We start from the raw sequence: 16,974 nt of genomic DNA, 5'->3' as shown, positions 1-16,974 counted from the left end.
TTCTAAGAATTTATTACAATATAAAACAGTGAAATGGATTACAGAAAAAGTATAGAAAAGACTTTTGAGGTTGCTGGTATAGATCTAACAAAGAAAGAAATAATAATAATTATTATTTCATTATATCAATCTCCAAGTGGTGTATTACATGAATTTTTCATACAGGTAACAGGTATTCTTGAGCAATTAGTACAGAAAGATTGTTATATTATAATAGTAGGTGATTTTAACATAAATACTCAAGAAGATGGGTGTGACCACAAACAGTTACTAATCTTTTAATCTGACTATGGCAATAAATATACCCACTCGAGTAACTGAAAGTATCGCAACAATTATAGACCAAATCATTACTAACATGCCCTCACAATGCTATTCCACTGATGTAATAAACAGCCTACTTTCAGATCACTATGCTCAATGTATAACTATTAATATGACTATACCACAACAAATTAGATGCTATAGAGAGGCCAGCGATGTATCAGAAGCCAATGTATTAGGCCTTTGCTCTTTAATACAAAATGAAACTTGGACTGAAGTGTTCTGGGAAAATGATGTAGAGAAAAAATGGGATTCTTTCTCTAGTATTTTTAACTATAATTTTAATATATCCTGTCCAAAAGTTAGAAGAAATATTGTAAGTGCTTTAAATGTTCCTTGGATAAATAATGATGTTACTACAGCAAGAACACAATTAAAAAACTTATATGATCTTAAATGCAAAGTAAGATTCAGGGACATAGAGACAAGTATAAAATATATAAAAAGGAATACAATGTAGTAATAAAAAATGCAAAAGCAAACTACATCCAGCACATTATAACTAGTGCAATTAACACTCCTAGAGTATTGTGGAAATTTGTAAATAGAGAAAGAGGCTCTTGACTTGCAATATTCACCTGCAAGCAGGAAATGAAACAGTTACAAGTCCGAGCAGAATATGTAATATTTTTAATGGTACTTTCTTAGAAACTGTAAGTAAACTCATACTTGATAAAAATTTGATGCCTCCACAAACTAGTAATAGTACAATACAATTCATTGGTCTTATTAGAAATAACAGAGACTGAATTGATTAAAGTAATTCAGAGTTTGGAGAATAAAAAATCAGCAGGACTTGATGACGTCTCTCCCTATTTATTAAAGAAATGTGTACCTTACATGATAAGACCACTATTAGAATTGATCAATGCATCAATTAGAGAAGGCATCTTCCCATCTACATTAAACCAATTTACAAAAAAGGGGCGAAAGAAGATTCACATAATTATCGTCTAATTACTTGTGTTCCAGCTCTTTCAAAGGTTCTGGAAAAGGTAATAGCTAATCAGCTAATTTTTTTTCTTATATAAACACAATATACTTAATAAATCTCAGTTTGGGTTTACGAAAAATAAATCTTCAAACGATGCAATTGCTGCAATCATTGAAAATCTGAATAATAAAATAAAGTGCAATTGTGTACTATGAGATTTATCAAAAGCGTTTGATTGTATTGAACATAACATCCTCATGGATAAATTATACCAATATGGAGTTTGTGGCATACCAAACAAGCTAATCAAATCCTATCTCACAAACAGAACACAAGTAAAAGTCTCACATGTAGCAAACAATCAAATGAAAGAATACTTGTCAAGTTGCCTTCCTGTTAGATATATGGACTTCCTCAAGGTTCTGTCCTTGGTCCATTACTTTTTATTTTATATGTAAATGATATTCCACATGTAACAAAATGCAGAATATTAATGTGTGCTGATGACACATCAATACTGAATATGGGTCGGGATATGAATGAACTCCAAAAGGTAACCTTAGATAATAGACTTGGTAGAGCAGTATTTTGAGATAAATAATTTATCTATAAACCCAACTTAAACAAATCACATTCTTTTCTGGACAAAACAATGTAGGCAGGAAAGTAATCTAAATTTTTTAATAAAGAACAGGGAAATAGTTAAAGTAAAAAGTAATAACTTCCTGGGGTTTGTGATTGATTGCACCCCGAGTTGGGAAGTACATATTGAAAGAATATGTAGAAGAATTAGCCATAACCTATTTATAATTAATGGACTCTCTAAAATAATTAATCTAAATGAAAGAAGAATGTTGTATCATGGTTTGATTCATTACTTTTTGTCTTACGCAATCGTCGTATGGGGACAGAGTGCCAAAGTACTCACTCGACGAATTTTTACTCTTCAAAAAAGGGCAGTAAGGCACACAGCAGGTTTAAAACCAATGGAATCGTGCAGGGGATAGTTTGAGGCATTTAAAGATATTAACAGTATACTCGTTGTACACTGAAGAAACCATTTTATATGCAAAAGAAAAGTGTCTGCACTGTAAACAACAACTATATACATATAACACAAGAAATAATAATGACTATCATAAATACGTACACAAGTTAGAACTTTACAAGAGTAAACCATAAGTAGCAGGTTGTCTGCCTACCACAATAAAACAAATAAAAAATAACAATCAGTTTAAGAAGGAATTGAAGGACTCTCTTATTAAGGGGTGTTATTATTCACTAGAAGACTTATCTTAATGAAGAATTTTCAAATATTGGCTACTGATAATCTATTGTATGTAATGCTAAATCTCCAATGGCATTATATCGTAATCGTTACAGTATTTTGATAATGTATAATATAGATTGACATATCCTATATCAATGTATTTTTGATCTAGAGAAAAAATAAAATATTGTATTGTACAAACAATTAATTTTAGATAAATATTCAACACTGCAAGCTATACAATGAGTTAAGAGAATTGTGCTTGTTACGCAAGGATTAAGTAACCATTACTCTTCCATTTGGCATTAAATTTAAATTAATGTAACATTAATTTCAGTGATTAAGCCAGCATTGAAAGATTCTATTTTGGGTCTCTCCTTGCACACTAGAATTTATTTCAATTGAAACTTATGACATATAGTAAATAGTTGCTACAACTACGCAGTCATATTTGTACGAAGTGTTGGTATTCATATTAAGATGTTTTCCACATCCTTGGCTTGTACTGTGAAGGATCTATGGAATATAAACATTGTTCCATCCACTTTTTATCCCAATCTTCTCTGCCTCTAAAATTTTTGTCATTAAGCCAATATTAAGCTAATAGGTTCTTACTCCATCAAAACAAATTCCAAGATAGAACATTCAATCAGGCAATGACCGGTCAGTTCCATTTCCTTTGTAATTTATTATTGATTATCATATCACTTGACACTATAAAGTCTCAGTAATTGACTGTTGTTAAATAAACCATAAATCAAAGGACTACATAATAGAAAGTGACCTCAAATGGTGAGATCTTACATTCTCAAAACAGCTAATACGAAATTGACTGTCTTCAGAGATGTAGCACCTGCAATAGACTGACTGAGATTTTAGAGGTGCTCACTGACTAGAAAATCTGGATGACAAGTACACGAATACCCTAACACCACAAATAAAAAAGCAACTGCAGAATGACCTTGGCTGATAGATGATGAAGATGTGAGAGTGAGATCATTGTTTTGATCCCTACATGTGCCCAGGTCTTTTCAAGAATGTGTGGATCTCACTGTTTATCTGCATAGTTTCTTTTAAGGTTTGGATGGGTAAGTTGGATAATTATTTAGTTGAAATTTCTAGAGGCCAGTTTAACTCTCATAATTTTTCTAGAAAAGAACTGTGTTCCATCTCTTCAGTTTTACAATAACTTGTGTACAGTAATGGCTACATATTCCAAATATTTAAAAACAAGTAAAATCTAGTGTTATGTTACTGAACAAAGCAATCAAATATCAAAATATAATTTTTGTTCCTACTATGTCTTAACAGGGGGCCAAAGGAGTAGTATGTGGTCCTGTGGGTGCACTCCCTGCTGGTGGAAGTGCACTAATAAAACACAGGAAATGCCATTTATTCCTACTAAGTCTGATGCATGCATGTCCACGTCATGGCTCCTGGGCAACGGGTACACTTTGTGTACACGGCTAAGTCATGTAAGGGCTAAAAAGCGAGTTCCCGACGCTTTAAAATGGGGACCTACCAGCTAAGGGAGACAGCCCCAACAGAAAACATCGGTCCTCCAAGATGGTTGGGGGTTGGCGTAGGGCTAACAACCCGACCTGTAAAATCTCTTGTTACGGAAACAGCAAAAAAAGACAGCCGGATAGATTCAGCGTTGACGACTTTTGGAATGAAAAGGACCACGAAAATAGGTTTCTGGAACGTGAGAACTTTGAGAGAAACCAGCAGACTAAAGCAGGTTACAAAGGAGATGTTGAAATACAGATTGGATATCCTTGGGGTTAGTGAAGTGAGATGGCCAGACTTTGGAGAAATACAAACACAAGATGGGCTGACATTCTTGTACTCAGGACCTACTGCAGAAGATGCAGAACATAGGAACGGAGTTGGTCTCTTATTGACAAAGGGAGCAAAAAGAAGCCTTATGGAATGGCAACCCGTATCAGACAGGTTAATGACGGCACGCTTTAAGACAAACATCCGAAATGTCACAATCATCCAGTGCTATGCTCCTACAGAAACTTCAGACGTTGAACTAAAAGAAGAGTTCTATCGATCCCTAAATGACACTGTCAGGAAAACCTGCAAGAAGGATGTTTTGATTGTTATGGGAGATCTGAATGCAAAAGTTGGGGACAGAAATGAAGGCATGGAGCAGGTAATGGGAGTTCATGGCATTGGGGAAATGAATCAAAATGGAGACATGTTTGCAAACTTCTGTGCCAGCCATGATTTGGTGATTGGAGGTACAATATTCCCTCATAAGAATTGCCATAAGATCACTTGGGTATCTCCGGATCACAAAACAGAAAACCAAATTGATCAAATAGCACTGAGTAAAAAATTTAGAAGATCATTGATGGATGTGAGGAATAAACGTGGAGCTGATATCAGCAGTGACCACCATCTTGTTGTCGCAGACTTCCGGTTAAAAATCATGGCTACAGGTAGAAGGTTTGAACAACGGAACCAACGATATGATGTGAAACAACTTAGGACATCAGCAAAAAAAGAAGAATTTCACTTAGAGCTAAAAAACCGCTATGAAGCATTACAAGAAGTAGAGGAAACCGATATTGAAAGTACATGGACTCAGGTTAAGGATATCTATTGCAGTGTGAGTGAACATGTCTTGGGCTTCAAAAATTATTTTAAGAAAGATTGGATGTCTGAAAATACATGGAAGTTAATAGGTGATAGAAAGGAGCTCAAAGCACAACTAAATATGAGCAGAACACGGCAACAAAAAGCCCGGATTCAAACTGAATACACAATTACTGACCGCCTAGTAAAGAGAAGTGTGAGAACTGATAAGAGAATGTGGGTGGATGAACAGGCCCAGAGAGCTGAGATGGCTGCAGAAAGGGGAGATGCCAAAGAACTCTATAGTATAACCAAGATGTTAGCTAGGAAAGGCTTCAGCAAGAATAGACCTGTGAGAAGTAAGGATGGTCAACTATTGACAACAGAAGAAGATCAACTCAAGAGATGGAAGGAACATTTCTCTGAAGTCCTAAACAGAGATCGACATGACGGAGGGATGATGCGAGAAAATGTGGTAGAAACTGATTGTAAAATCGGTATAAATGTACCAACAAAGGCTGAAATCAAAGTAGCCCTCAAACAGATAAATAATGGAAAGGCTCCAGGAATGGATAATATTACACCTGAGGTGCTTAAAGTAGACATTGACACCACTGTGAATCTACTTCACCCACTGCTTGAGAAGATATGGACAGAAGAGAAACTACCAAAGGACTGGAAACAGGGCCTGATTGTCAAGTTACCAAAGAAAGGGGATACTACCAATTGTAATAATTGGCGGGGCATCACTCTCATGTCAGTACCGAGTAAAGTGCTCTCAAGAATAATCCTAAATCAAATTAAAGAATCCGTGGAAGAAAAACTAAGGAAAGAGCAAGCAGGGTTCAGAAAACATCGAAGTTGTGTCGATCTTATCAACACACTCCGTATAATACTAGAGCAGAGTGCAGAATGGAGGAGTACTCTCTACTTTACGTTTATCGATTTTGAGAAAGCGTTTGATTCGGTCAATAGGAGAGTGATGTGGAATACTGTGGAAGAATATGGAATACCATCAAAGATTATCAATATCATGAAAGAGATGTATGAAGCATATGAATGCAGAGTCTTGCACAATGGAAAACTCACTGAACCTATCCAAACAAATGCTGGGGTGAGGCAGGGATGTATTTTGTCACCTACCTTATTCTTGCTGGTTTTGGATAGAGTAATGAAGAAAGTTGTTGAAGGTGGCAGAAGAGGTATTCAATGGGGAATACATGATAGGCTCGAAGACCTCGATTATGCAGATGATATCTGTCTGCTCTCGCAAAGTTTTCAGGATATGGACAAAAAGCTAGCAAGATTGCAAAAGGAAGCAGAGATTGCAGGGTTAAAGATCAACATCCAAAAGACAAAGGAGATGAGAATTCGATCTGAAAATGAGACAAAACTAACAGTGCTTGGAGAGGAAGTGGAACAAGTGGACTCCTTTGTATATCTAGGCAGTATGGTCAGGAAAGATGGAGGGGCAGAAGAGGATGTAAAGAATCGGATCCGGAAGGCAAATGGAGCCTTCGTTCAACTGTATCCCGTTTGGCGAAACAAGAAAATCTCGAGACGAACCAAGCTTAGACTGTTCAATAGCAATGTGAAGTCAGTTCTCCTCTATAGCTGTGAAACATGGAAGGTTACAAAAGCTATTGTTAACCGGTTACAAGTCTTCACCAACCGGTGTTTGCGGAAAATTATAAATGTGAGGTGGCCGGATATAATATCAAATGATGTCTTGTGGGAGATAACAAATCAACCACCGATTGACGAGCAAATTAAGGAAAGAAAGTGGAGGTGGATTGGCCACACATTGCGCAAGCAACCTGGAGCAGTTGAAAAGACAGCACTGGACTGGAATCCACAGGGAACACGGAGACTGGGCCGTCCGAGGAAGACATGGAAGAGAACGGTGGAAGAAGAGGATATGGAAGCTGGTAAAACTTGGAGTGAAGTGAAACGCTTGGCTGTCAACAGAACTAGATGGAAGGTCTTCACTGCTGCCCTATGCTCCACCAGGAGTAACAGGAAATAACTAACTATGTCTTAACAGTCAAGAAATGAACGAACCTGGAACATACACTTACACACTGCACACATGCATGAGGTGACACTTATTCAGGATCTTAGTGCAAAAAAAATATTGTGATGATGACGACGACTACTATTTAGGCTGTCAACCATGATTTACTTAACAATCAATTTACGGTAGTCTACACACAGGAAAATTGGACAAAACAGTTGCTAAGACTCTTAACTCGTCAAGTACGTGACACAAACTCAGTTCTGTCCCTGAATACTGTCTGTTCAGCTGTTCCGGGACCCAAACTTGGCACCCTTCACAACACAGCCCTCGGCTCGCAGCACCACACTAGACTGCTCGATGGCTTCTTGCTCTCACTAGCTCACTATCTCGCTAGTTCCCTCACTGTCCACTACTTTACTGTTGCACACTGGGCCACGGTGGACCCACGCTGGACCAACAGCACTCGAGGAGGTGACTTTTATGTGCGGCAGTCAGTTCTTCGAACTTTCCAGGCTATGGATCTCCCATGTTCTCTTACCTAAAACTTCCTTTTAGCGAGCGAACACTACATCCTGGAACATTCCGTGATGACCACACCCATATCCCATATCCGCTAATAAAGGAGAGGAGTAGGGCGGCCACACCGCTGGTGTGCGAGTCATCTGCCCATTTGGCATCACATCACAATATCTTATATCTGACACGATCCAATGATGTCTCTGTAGACAAATCTGACAAAGGAAAGATAAAAGTAAAGTAAAGTTTGTCCCACTATACGCCATGTAGGCGCTTGGGGTGAGAGGAGGTATAGCTCCTACTAATTCTTAACCTCGTCACTAGAGGGGGGTGAGTGGTCAGCATCACGCCCCGCCGGCTTTACCCCCGGGAAAAGACACCGGTACCCATTGTAGAGGAGGCTGGGTGGGCCTCAGAGCCGGTCTGGACGCAGAGGCTAGAGGAAAAATCCTCTGCCCCCGTCGGGGATCGAACCCCGGCCGTCCAGCCCGTAGCTAGTCACTATACTGACTGAGAAAAGAGATATATATATATATGGACACTATGTAATATATATTACAAGATCATTGATGATGAGAACACTCTACTTACTGAATCCGCACGTCACAAATGTGGATCCTCTCCATGAGATATGCTTTGACGTGTCTTCAGATGGCCCCTCTGACTGAATGAATTACTACAAACATCACAGGAATATTATTGCCGTCCACTGTGTTTGCTTTGATGTCTCTTCACGTCCCCCTTGCACTGAGTGATTATTACATGCATTACAGGCATATGGATGTCCAGCATTATGCACACGCTGATGCACCTTAAGATGACTACTCAGAAAGAAAGATTAATTACCCACATCACAGCAATATCAGCGCTTACTGCCATGTATACGTTGATGTATCTTGAGGTCCTCCTTACTAATGAATACTATATCACACACTTTGCAGTCTTATGGACGCTCACCACTATGTGTGGACAGATGTCTCTTCATATGATATTTCCGACTGAATAATTTATTACACACATCGCAGTCTTATGGACGCTCACCACTATGTGTGGACAGATGTCTCTTCACATGATCTTTCCGGCTGAATAATTTATTACACACATCGCAGTCTTATGGACGCTCACCACTATGTGTGGACAGATGTCTCTTCACATGATCTTTCCAACTGAATAATTTATTACACACATCGCAGTCTTATGGACGCTCACCACTATGTGAGGACAAATGTCTCTTCATATGATCTTTCCAACTGAATAATTTATTACACACATCGCAGTCTTATGGACGCTCACCACTATGTGTGGACAGATGTCTCTTCACATGATCTTTCCGGCTGAATAATTTATTACTCACATCGCAGTCTTATGGACGCTCACCACTATGTGAGGACAAATGTCTCTTCATATGATCTTTCCAACTGAATAATTTATTACACACATCGCAGTCTTATGGACGCTCACCACTATGTGTGGACAGATGTCTCTTCACATGATCTTTCCGGCTGAATAATTTATTACTCACATCGCAGTCTTATGGACGCTCACCACTATGTGTGGACAGATGTCTCTTCACATGATCTTTCCGGCTGAATAATTTATTACTCACATCGCAGTCTTATGGACGCTCACCACTATGTGAGGACAAATGTCTCTTCATATGATCTTTCCAACTGAATAATTTATTACACACATCGCAGTCTTATGGACGCTCACCATGTGTGGACAGATGTCTCTTCACATGATCTTTCCGGCTGAATAATTTATTACTCACATCACAGTCTTATGGACGCTCACCACTATGTGTGGACAGATGTCTCTTCACATGATCTTTCCAACTGAATAATTTATTACACACATCGCAGTCTTATGGACGCTCACCACTATGTGTGGACAGATGTCTCTTCACATGATCTTTCCGGCTGAATAATTTATTACTCACATCGCAGTCTTATGGACGCTCACCACTATGTGAGGACAAATGTCTCTTCATATGATCTTTCCAACTGAATAATTTATTACACACATCGCAGTCTTATGGACGCTCACCACTATGTGTGGACAGATGTCTCTTCACATGATCTTTCCGGCTGAATAATTTATTACACACATCGCAGTCTTATGGACGCTCACCACTATGTGTGGACAGATGTCTCTTCACATGATCTTTCCAACTGAATAATTTATTACACACATTGCAGTCTTATGGACGCTCACCACTATGTGAGGACAAATGTCTCTTCATATGATCTTTCCAACTGAATAATTTATTACACACATCACAGTCTTATGGACGCTCACCACTATGTATGGACAGATGTCTCTTCACATCATCTTTCCGACTGAATGATTTGTTACACACATCACAGGTATAAGGACATTCTCCAGTATGTATGCGTTGATGTTTCTTCAGATTACTTCTCTCACCGAATGATTTATTACACACATCACAGGTATAAGGACATTCTCCAGTATGTATGCGTTGATGTTTCTTCAGATTACTTCTCTCACCGAATGATTTATTACATACATCACAGGTATAAGGACATTCTCCACTATGTATGCGTTGATGTGTCTTCAGATTACTTCTCTCACTGAATGATTTGTTACACACATCACAGGTATAAGGACGCTCTCCACTATGTATGCGTTGATGTAACTTCAGAGTACTTCTCCCACTGAATGATTTATTACATACATCACAGGTATGAGGACGCTCTCCTGTATGTATGCGTTGATGTATCTTCAGATTACTTCTCTGATTGAATGATTTGTTACACACATCACAGGTATAAGGACATTCTCCACTATGTATGCGTTGATGTTTCTTCAGATTACTTCTCCCACTGAATGATTTATTACATACATCACAGGTATGAGGACGCTCTCCTGTATGTATGCGTTGATGTATCTTCAGATTACTTCTCTGATTGAATGATTTGTTACACATATCACAGGTATAAGGACATTCTCCACTATGTATGCGTTGATGTTTCTTCAGATTACTTCTCCCACTGAATGATTTATTACATACATCACAGGTATGAGGACATTCTCCTGTATGCATGCTTTGATGGTTCTTTACAGTATTCTGACTGAGTGCTCTATCGTAGATATCATTTGAATGTGGATGATCTTCACCATGCATAAGTTCATGTTGATTCAATGGACTCTGTTAAAAAAAAGGAAAATATATTGACATAAACAAAATGGAAAGAAATAAGTTGAAAGTAAGGTGTAAAATGTCAATAAGTATTACATAAAAGCAGTCCAATTACAGGACCACAATTTATTGGAAGGTCTGCTATATAATCCAAAAATCATGTGCCCTCCTCGAAAACAGGTTTAAAACAGCTCATTCAGTATGGGATGTGACGACAGTCTCCAGCATTTGAACCCAAACCTGAGTCTCAAAATTCAAATTATGCTGAAACCTTGAATATTGGTCACTCAGGTCATTTAGTTCTTACCCTGTAGTAGGTCTGCATCTGAACTTGTAGGTGAACAATGTTTTTACTCATTGCGAAGGCAAGATGTTATGAATGTGCCACTACATTTAGATTCTGGTTAGTTGTACAAAGCTAATTTTCTAGTCTGGCCTGGAGTTTGACACACATCAACTGGACTGTTTAATAATATAAGGATATTTACTAGGTTCAAGAGTGTTATGTTTTGGAAGCATACAATAGCATAAATTCACTTAAGCCAAGTGTACTCCCCAGAATCTCATTCCATAACTTCCAAACTCAAGGTTTTTTTACCAAGACATGCACGTTCTTAGAAGAACTCCTGAAAATTCATTACACTATACTCACCTCACATTCAGCCTTTATTGTTGGAAATGTTATTTGCACAGGATCCTCTTCCTCTTTTATATCTGTCACACCTTCAACTTTTACTTTGATCAGCTGACTTCCATCATGAGGAGAAATTAGACATGTTTCACTACATGAATCCAATACAACTTCCTGTAAATTGATGCAGTTCTGTAAAACAGCCATCACGCATAATAAGTATCTCAATTTTATCACAAGGAAATGTTTGGGTACTTGGAAAAACCATTAAAGAATAAAGGTTCAAAATGAAATGATAACCACAATATACACCCAAGATACAAGCAAAATACGGGAATATATCATTCACTGCTCTATAAAAACACAAGAAATTCCGTGAAAAGTTCTTGAGAAGCTAATAGTTGCTTAGTTGACCAAGAAATCACCTTGATGATGGAGCAAGTAAGCAGCTGTGAAACATCAGTAACTTTTTTAGTTTACATGGCACAGCAGCCCAGAGAAAGGTCATATTCAAAATATAGTTTATTTCCATGTTTATGGTCTCAGAAACTGGGTGGGAAGAATAAAGGTTTCCAAACTGAACGGTAGCAAGTATTCCTCAATTTGAATCTGCTCTTCATTCCTCAGAAAAGAAACTCAAGCCAACCTGAGCCCCTGCCCATCACAGCCCTTGTGTCTATGTATGTACACACACATGAACAAACAATCACAAAAATTTACCTGGAAAAAAAAAAGCTTACCCTGGGTTCAGCCTTCATTGTGGAAATTGCTGATGGTATGTAAACCATTTCAGTTTGCAGGCCAGTGGAATGTTCTTCACTCAAAACATCCTCATCATTTTCTACTGAGATTATATCAACATTCTGCAATAAAAACATAAATTACACATAACTCATTCAGATGATACAGTTCTTATGAATTAAATTCATGTGCAAAAAGGAGACAGTTAGCAGGATATAGCAGATTCCACATTGGAACTTCTGAAATTCTGATATCATAAATGCGGGGATTCAGAAATGGAATAGGGGTTGCCCACAAACTGACAAAGTATTTTCAGGATAAACAGCTATCTCACAAGTCTCTTTCACAACAAAGCTGCTGAAACATGAGAATCTGTGGCTATATTGTATGCCGTAAGAAAATAAATTAGCCTTGTTTGCTGAAGCACGGACTTTACAAGTAACCTACGGCTATAATGCCAAGATACAAGGCTTGTTAAGCAAGTACCCCACATTAAGTCCTGATGCATACAGCTCTTTCACTCTGTAGTTACATCTTTTAAGTAAGTTTTATGGTTGCTTGGTGAAGCACATCAATGGATCATACAAAATATCTACTCTAATCTGACTCATATTACTGTCTTCCTCTTATCACCTAGTAAGTGCAAGATAATGGATACATACACACAATTCAATTTAGGCTATGCAATGTGATCCAGTACTGATGATTTCTTGACTACAGGAGCATAAGAGATCAAATTTATTAAGAAGCAAATATGTTGTTTCTTTATACCTGCTGCATGCAAATGAGCACGGAACACTCTCAAAACTGGATGTCATAATAAGACTGACTTATACTGTAAGAATGCAAGCACATACATGCACGTAAGTGCATATGCAAATAAGAAACACAAAAATCAGCTGAAAACAAAGTTTACCTTGGGTTCAGTCTTTACTGTGGATGGTGCATAAAACTCATCAGGTACCATGACAGTGGAATCATCTTCACCAACATCTTCTGTTTTGATTATGTCAACATTCTGCAGTAAAATTATCAATTAAACATAATGATTTCAGATAATACAGTTCACATGCTCTAAAGACATGCAGCAAAGCGGATTCCACGCTGCAATAGTTAAAATTATGATAAATGCAAGGCTTCAAAAATATAACAGGGAATTCTCTCAAAGTAACATCAAGTCTTTTCAGGTTAAATTCTATCTCACTATTATTTCTCATATTAAAAATTCTGAAACATGAGAAATATTGTGCGCTGCAAGAAACCTCACTAACGTTGTGTTGCAGGAGCAAGAAATTGAAAAGATCTTACTGCGGTAAAGGCAAAGAACATAGCCTGTTAAGAAAGTACCCCACATACACAACTCTTTAAGAGTTACATTTCTTAAGTAAGCTTCATGGTTGGTCAATTAAGCATTGTATATAAGATACTAATTCGTTTCAACTGGACACAGTTAAAGTAGTTTTGTCCTGTTCTGCATAATTGAGAAATGTGACAAACTCTACTTAATAATTACAATGTTGAATTTCTTAATGTTGCTATGAGTTAGTTTCACCTATTGTAATGGAAAACTTATTAAGCTATGATTATGTGAACGTCAGCAGAGTGACACATGCATGAGATGAAAGTTATATGGGCTTACTCAATCTCACTGAAATATATTACTTGAAATTCACAATATGAACACAATAAACCCATCTAATGTACAAATATTCCTGTAGACTTGAAGAGACAGAAATTAAAAAATAACACATTCTTCCCAAAAAATAATTAATTAGAGTTTTTAAAGTTCTCATAGCTACGAGTATTTACATGGCTGTCTTCTGGGCTGTTGTGCCATCCAGTCTGGTAGAAGTTTACTAATGTTTCAGAGATACTAGCTGCCTCTATCGTCATTGCCCTGATAATGGATGCAGCAAGTCCTCTGAAATGTCAGTACACTTCTACGAGACTACACAGTGCTACAACACAGAAGACAGTTCAGTGAATAAGTTGATCGATTACATTAATTTTCATACATAGACACTCACCGAGGTCTCCTTCAGAGATCGAATTGCATCACATCTCTGCAGTATGATTCGTGGTACTCTTGTTAACCTGGAATATCTCTCCATGTTCTGAAAGGAAACATACTGATTACATGAAGTGTTTAAAGATACAAAGTTCAATGGTAAAATTGATTTATTTCTAATAGGCATTCACCCTTCATTCAGACATACTGCAACTTCAATAACTTGACCCTAGACCACCACTTATCGGACTTCTTTAATAATACAACAGAGACTGACTTGTCTAATGGATGGGGGAAAAAAAGACATAATTTATTAAAATATGTGACATATCAGAAAGATCATGCCTGAAAAGGAATGCTCAAAAGTTTACAAAATCACAATGAGAAGTGACAGAAAATATGATCTAAGGCGACCAAACTGCAGAATGATAAGATTAGTAACATCACACACTCCAAAGCCACTTGCTCCTGACACTTTCGTGTGAAAACGTGGCAACAGTAAAAGAGATATTTCAGTTATCTGAAGGCTGTGCTAATGCACGTGCAGAAGTGGAAAAGTAAGAATGAACAATATGACTTTTTATCAACTGAAAACTTGTCAATCTAGAGAGAGGAGGAGAAACTATATACTTCATTACAAAACAGCAACATAATTATAAGTATTAAAAGACATTAACAATTTCCACCTTCCAGAATAATGTCCATGTTATTAAAACTGACAACCTTCATCTCAAACAATCATAAATAAAGTAATCTCTTAATTATCTGGATATTGCTGATCAAAAGTACCCCTCTAATAACACTTTTCACAGTTATATTACCCTGATGCATGCTTAACATTAGTCTGGGTGATAAGTAATCTAAGCAGCCACAACTAATGCGCCAACACACAGCACTCACTTTCACAACGCCCATCCCAATACAACTTAAAGGACACATCTGTGACTAGTTTTGCTAATTATCTCTTCCGTTCAAATTTTAGAACTACAATATTCTGTGCATTTCTATTCTCCACTGTCTGTGATACATGACCCTGAATAAAAACTTCCAGTCCTCCAGGAAGATGGGGGTTGGGCATTGGGCTAACAACCCAATTCTGGAAAAGCTGACGTTCAGACACTCTTGAGACGAGGCCTCGGAAACATGATCCCGTTGTAGACGACATGGAAAACGGAAAAAGGACATGATTTTGGCTACACGGAACATCAGATGCTTACGAATACCAGGCGCTTTGGCAAGGCTCAAGGAAGAACTAGGCAAATATAAAGTTGATAATGCTGCAGTGCAAGAGATGAGGTGGAATGGAAGTGGCATTATGGACTCTGGCGAGTATATGGTTTGCTACAGTGGGCACGTAACAAGAGCAGAGTTTGGAACTGGCTTCTTGGTACATAGAAGTGTTAAAAACAATCATTGACTTCATACCAGTTCATGAGAGTATGTGTACATTAAGAATCAGAGGAAGATTTTTCAACTCAACCTTAATCTGCATTCATGCGCCCACAGAAGACAAGGAGGATGAGCAATAGAATCATTTCTATGTAAGACTAAATAACATCTATATGAAGGCCCCGAAAAGTGACATAAAACTAGTTATCGGTGACTTCAAAGCTCAAGTAGGGAAAGATCATGCAATGGCCCCAAACGTACATACAGAAATTATCTTCCCAATACACAAAAAAGGCAGCAATTTAGACTGCGGGAATTACTGAGGGATCTCACTCCTCAACGTCACCTATAAAATATTTGCAGCAGTATTATCGAAGCGCCTGCAGCTTTATGTTGAAGATTGTTTAGGAGACTACCAGTGTGGTTTTAGGAAAAACCGATCAACAATTGACCATATTCATTGCCTTAGAACTACACTGAAGAAGACAAGTGAACAAAACATCAAAGTAAATCAACTATATATCGACTTCAAACAGGCCCACGATAGAATAGATAGAAATCAGCTAATAGAAATAATGAGAGAATTCGGATTTCCTGCAAAGTTAGTAAGATTGGTGAAAATGACCCTGACAAATACTTGCAATAAGGTGAAAATACAAGGTAGGGTCTCTGACAGCTTTGAAACAGTGGCCGGCTTATGACAGGGCGACCCTCTGTCTACACAGCTATTTAACATTTGTCTAGAAAAGGTCATTAGAGCAATCAAAACAAACCCTGGAGGACACATCCTTAATAGAACCTGTCAGATACTCGCATACGCAGATGATTTGGTGCCGCTGGGAGGAAGCATGAAGTACCTCACAGAACCAGTGGAAGAGATAATTACTGCACCCAAGAAAGTACACCCAGAGATTAACAACACCAAAAGCAAGTACATGCTGAACAAGACGAGCGGAACCAATGAACCTGGGGTTGTAGAGATTGCTGGGAGGGAATTTGAAAGGGGGGAGTCTATCAAATATCTAGGCTCCTTCATCACAAGCTGTAATGACATCCTCACAGAAATAAAAGCAAGAATCGCTGCGGGTAACAAATGCTACTATGCTCTAGTCCAGTTCTCAGGAAAAGGTATATCCACCAAAACCTTAAAGTGCGGTTGTACACTACTATAATACGACCTATAGTATTGTACGGATCTGAATGCTGGACTTTAACATCTCTAGCTGAAAGATGCTTATGTCCTGGGAAAGGAAGATTTTAAGGCAGATTTTTGGTCCAATATGTGACAATGAGAATTAGAATGAATATTGAGCTGGAGAAGCTGTTCAAAAGCTCAGATATTGTAGCTGTAATAAAGGCAAGAAGGATAGAATAGCTTGGACATATACTCCGAATGAG

General features: G+C 37.9%; 1 protein-coding gene across 3 annotated transcripts in view; it reads right to left on the bottom strand.

Moving 5' to 3' along the window:
* The window catches only part of LOC147874554 (uncharacterized), a 41,159-nt gene that overhangs the window by 8,271 nt on the left and 15,914 nt on the right, over positions 1–16,974 (bottom strand). The window contains exons 5-10 of one of the 3 annotated variants that reach the window (XR_015534216.1): positions 14,207–14,293; positions 13,096–13,197; positions 12,179–12,301; positions 11,460–11,630; positions 8,239–10,816; positions 94–7,862 (exon numbers count right to left, since the gene is read on the bottom strand). Coding sequence is in view for 1 of the 3 variants with exons in the window: in XM_087345290.1 (XP_087201416.1) it covers positions 13,096–13,197; positions 14,207–14,293 (189 nt within the window). In the remaining 2 variants the exon portion in view is untranslated. Of the gene's footprint in view, positions 1–93; positions 7,863–8,238; positions 10,817–11,459; positions 11,631–12,178; positions 12,302–13,095; positions 13,198–14,206; positions 14,294–16,974 lie in introns of those variants that run through there. The other 2 variants (XR_015534217.1, XM_087345290.1) reach the window with 2 other exon arrangements.

Source organism: Zootermopsis nevadensis, unplaced genomic scaffold (genome assembly GCF_977971745.1).
Source record: "Zootermopsis nevadensis isolate Lab colony 2312 unplaced genomic scaffold, Znev_1.0 Znev_ptg000008l, whole genome shotgun sequence".
Classification (NCBI taxonomy): domain Eukaryota; kingdom Metazoa; phylum Arthropoda; class Insecta; order Blattodea; family Termopsidae; genus Zootermopsis; species Zootermopsis nevadensis.
This window is presented reverse-complemented; position numbering and strand designations above follow the sequence as displayed.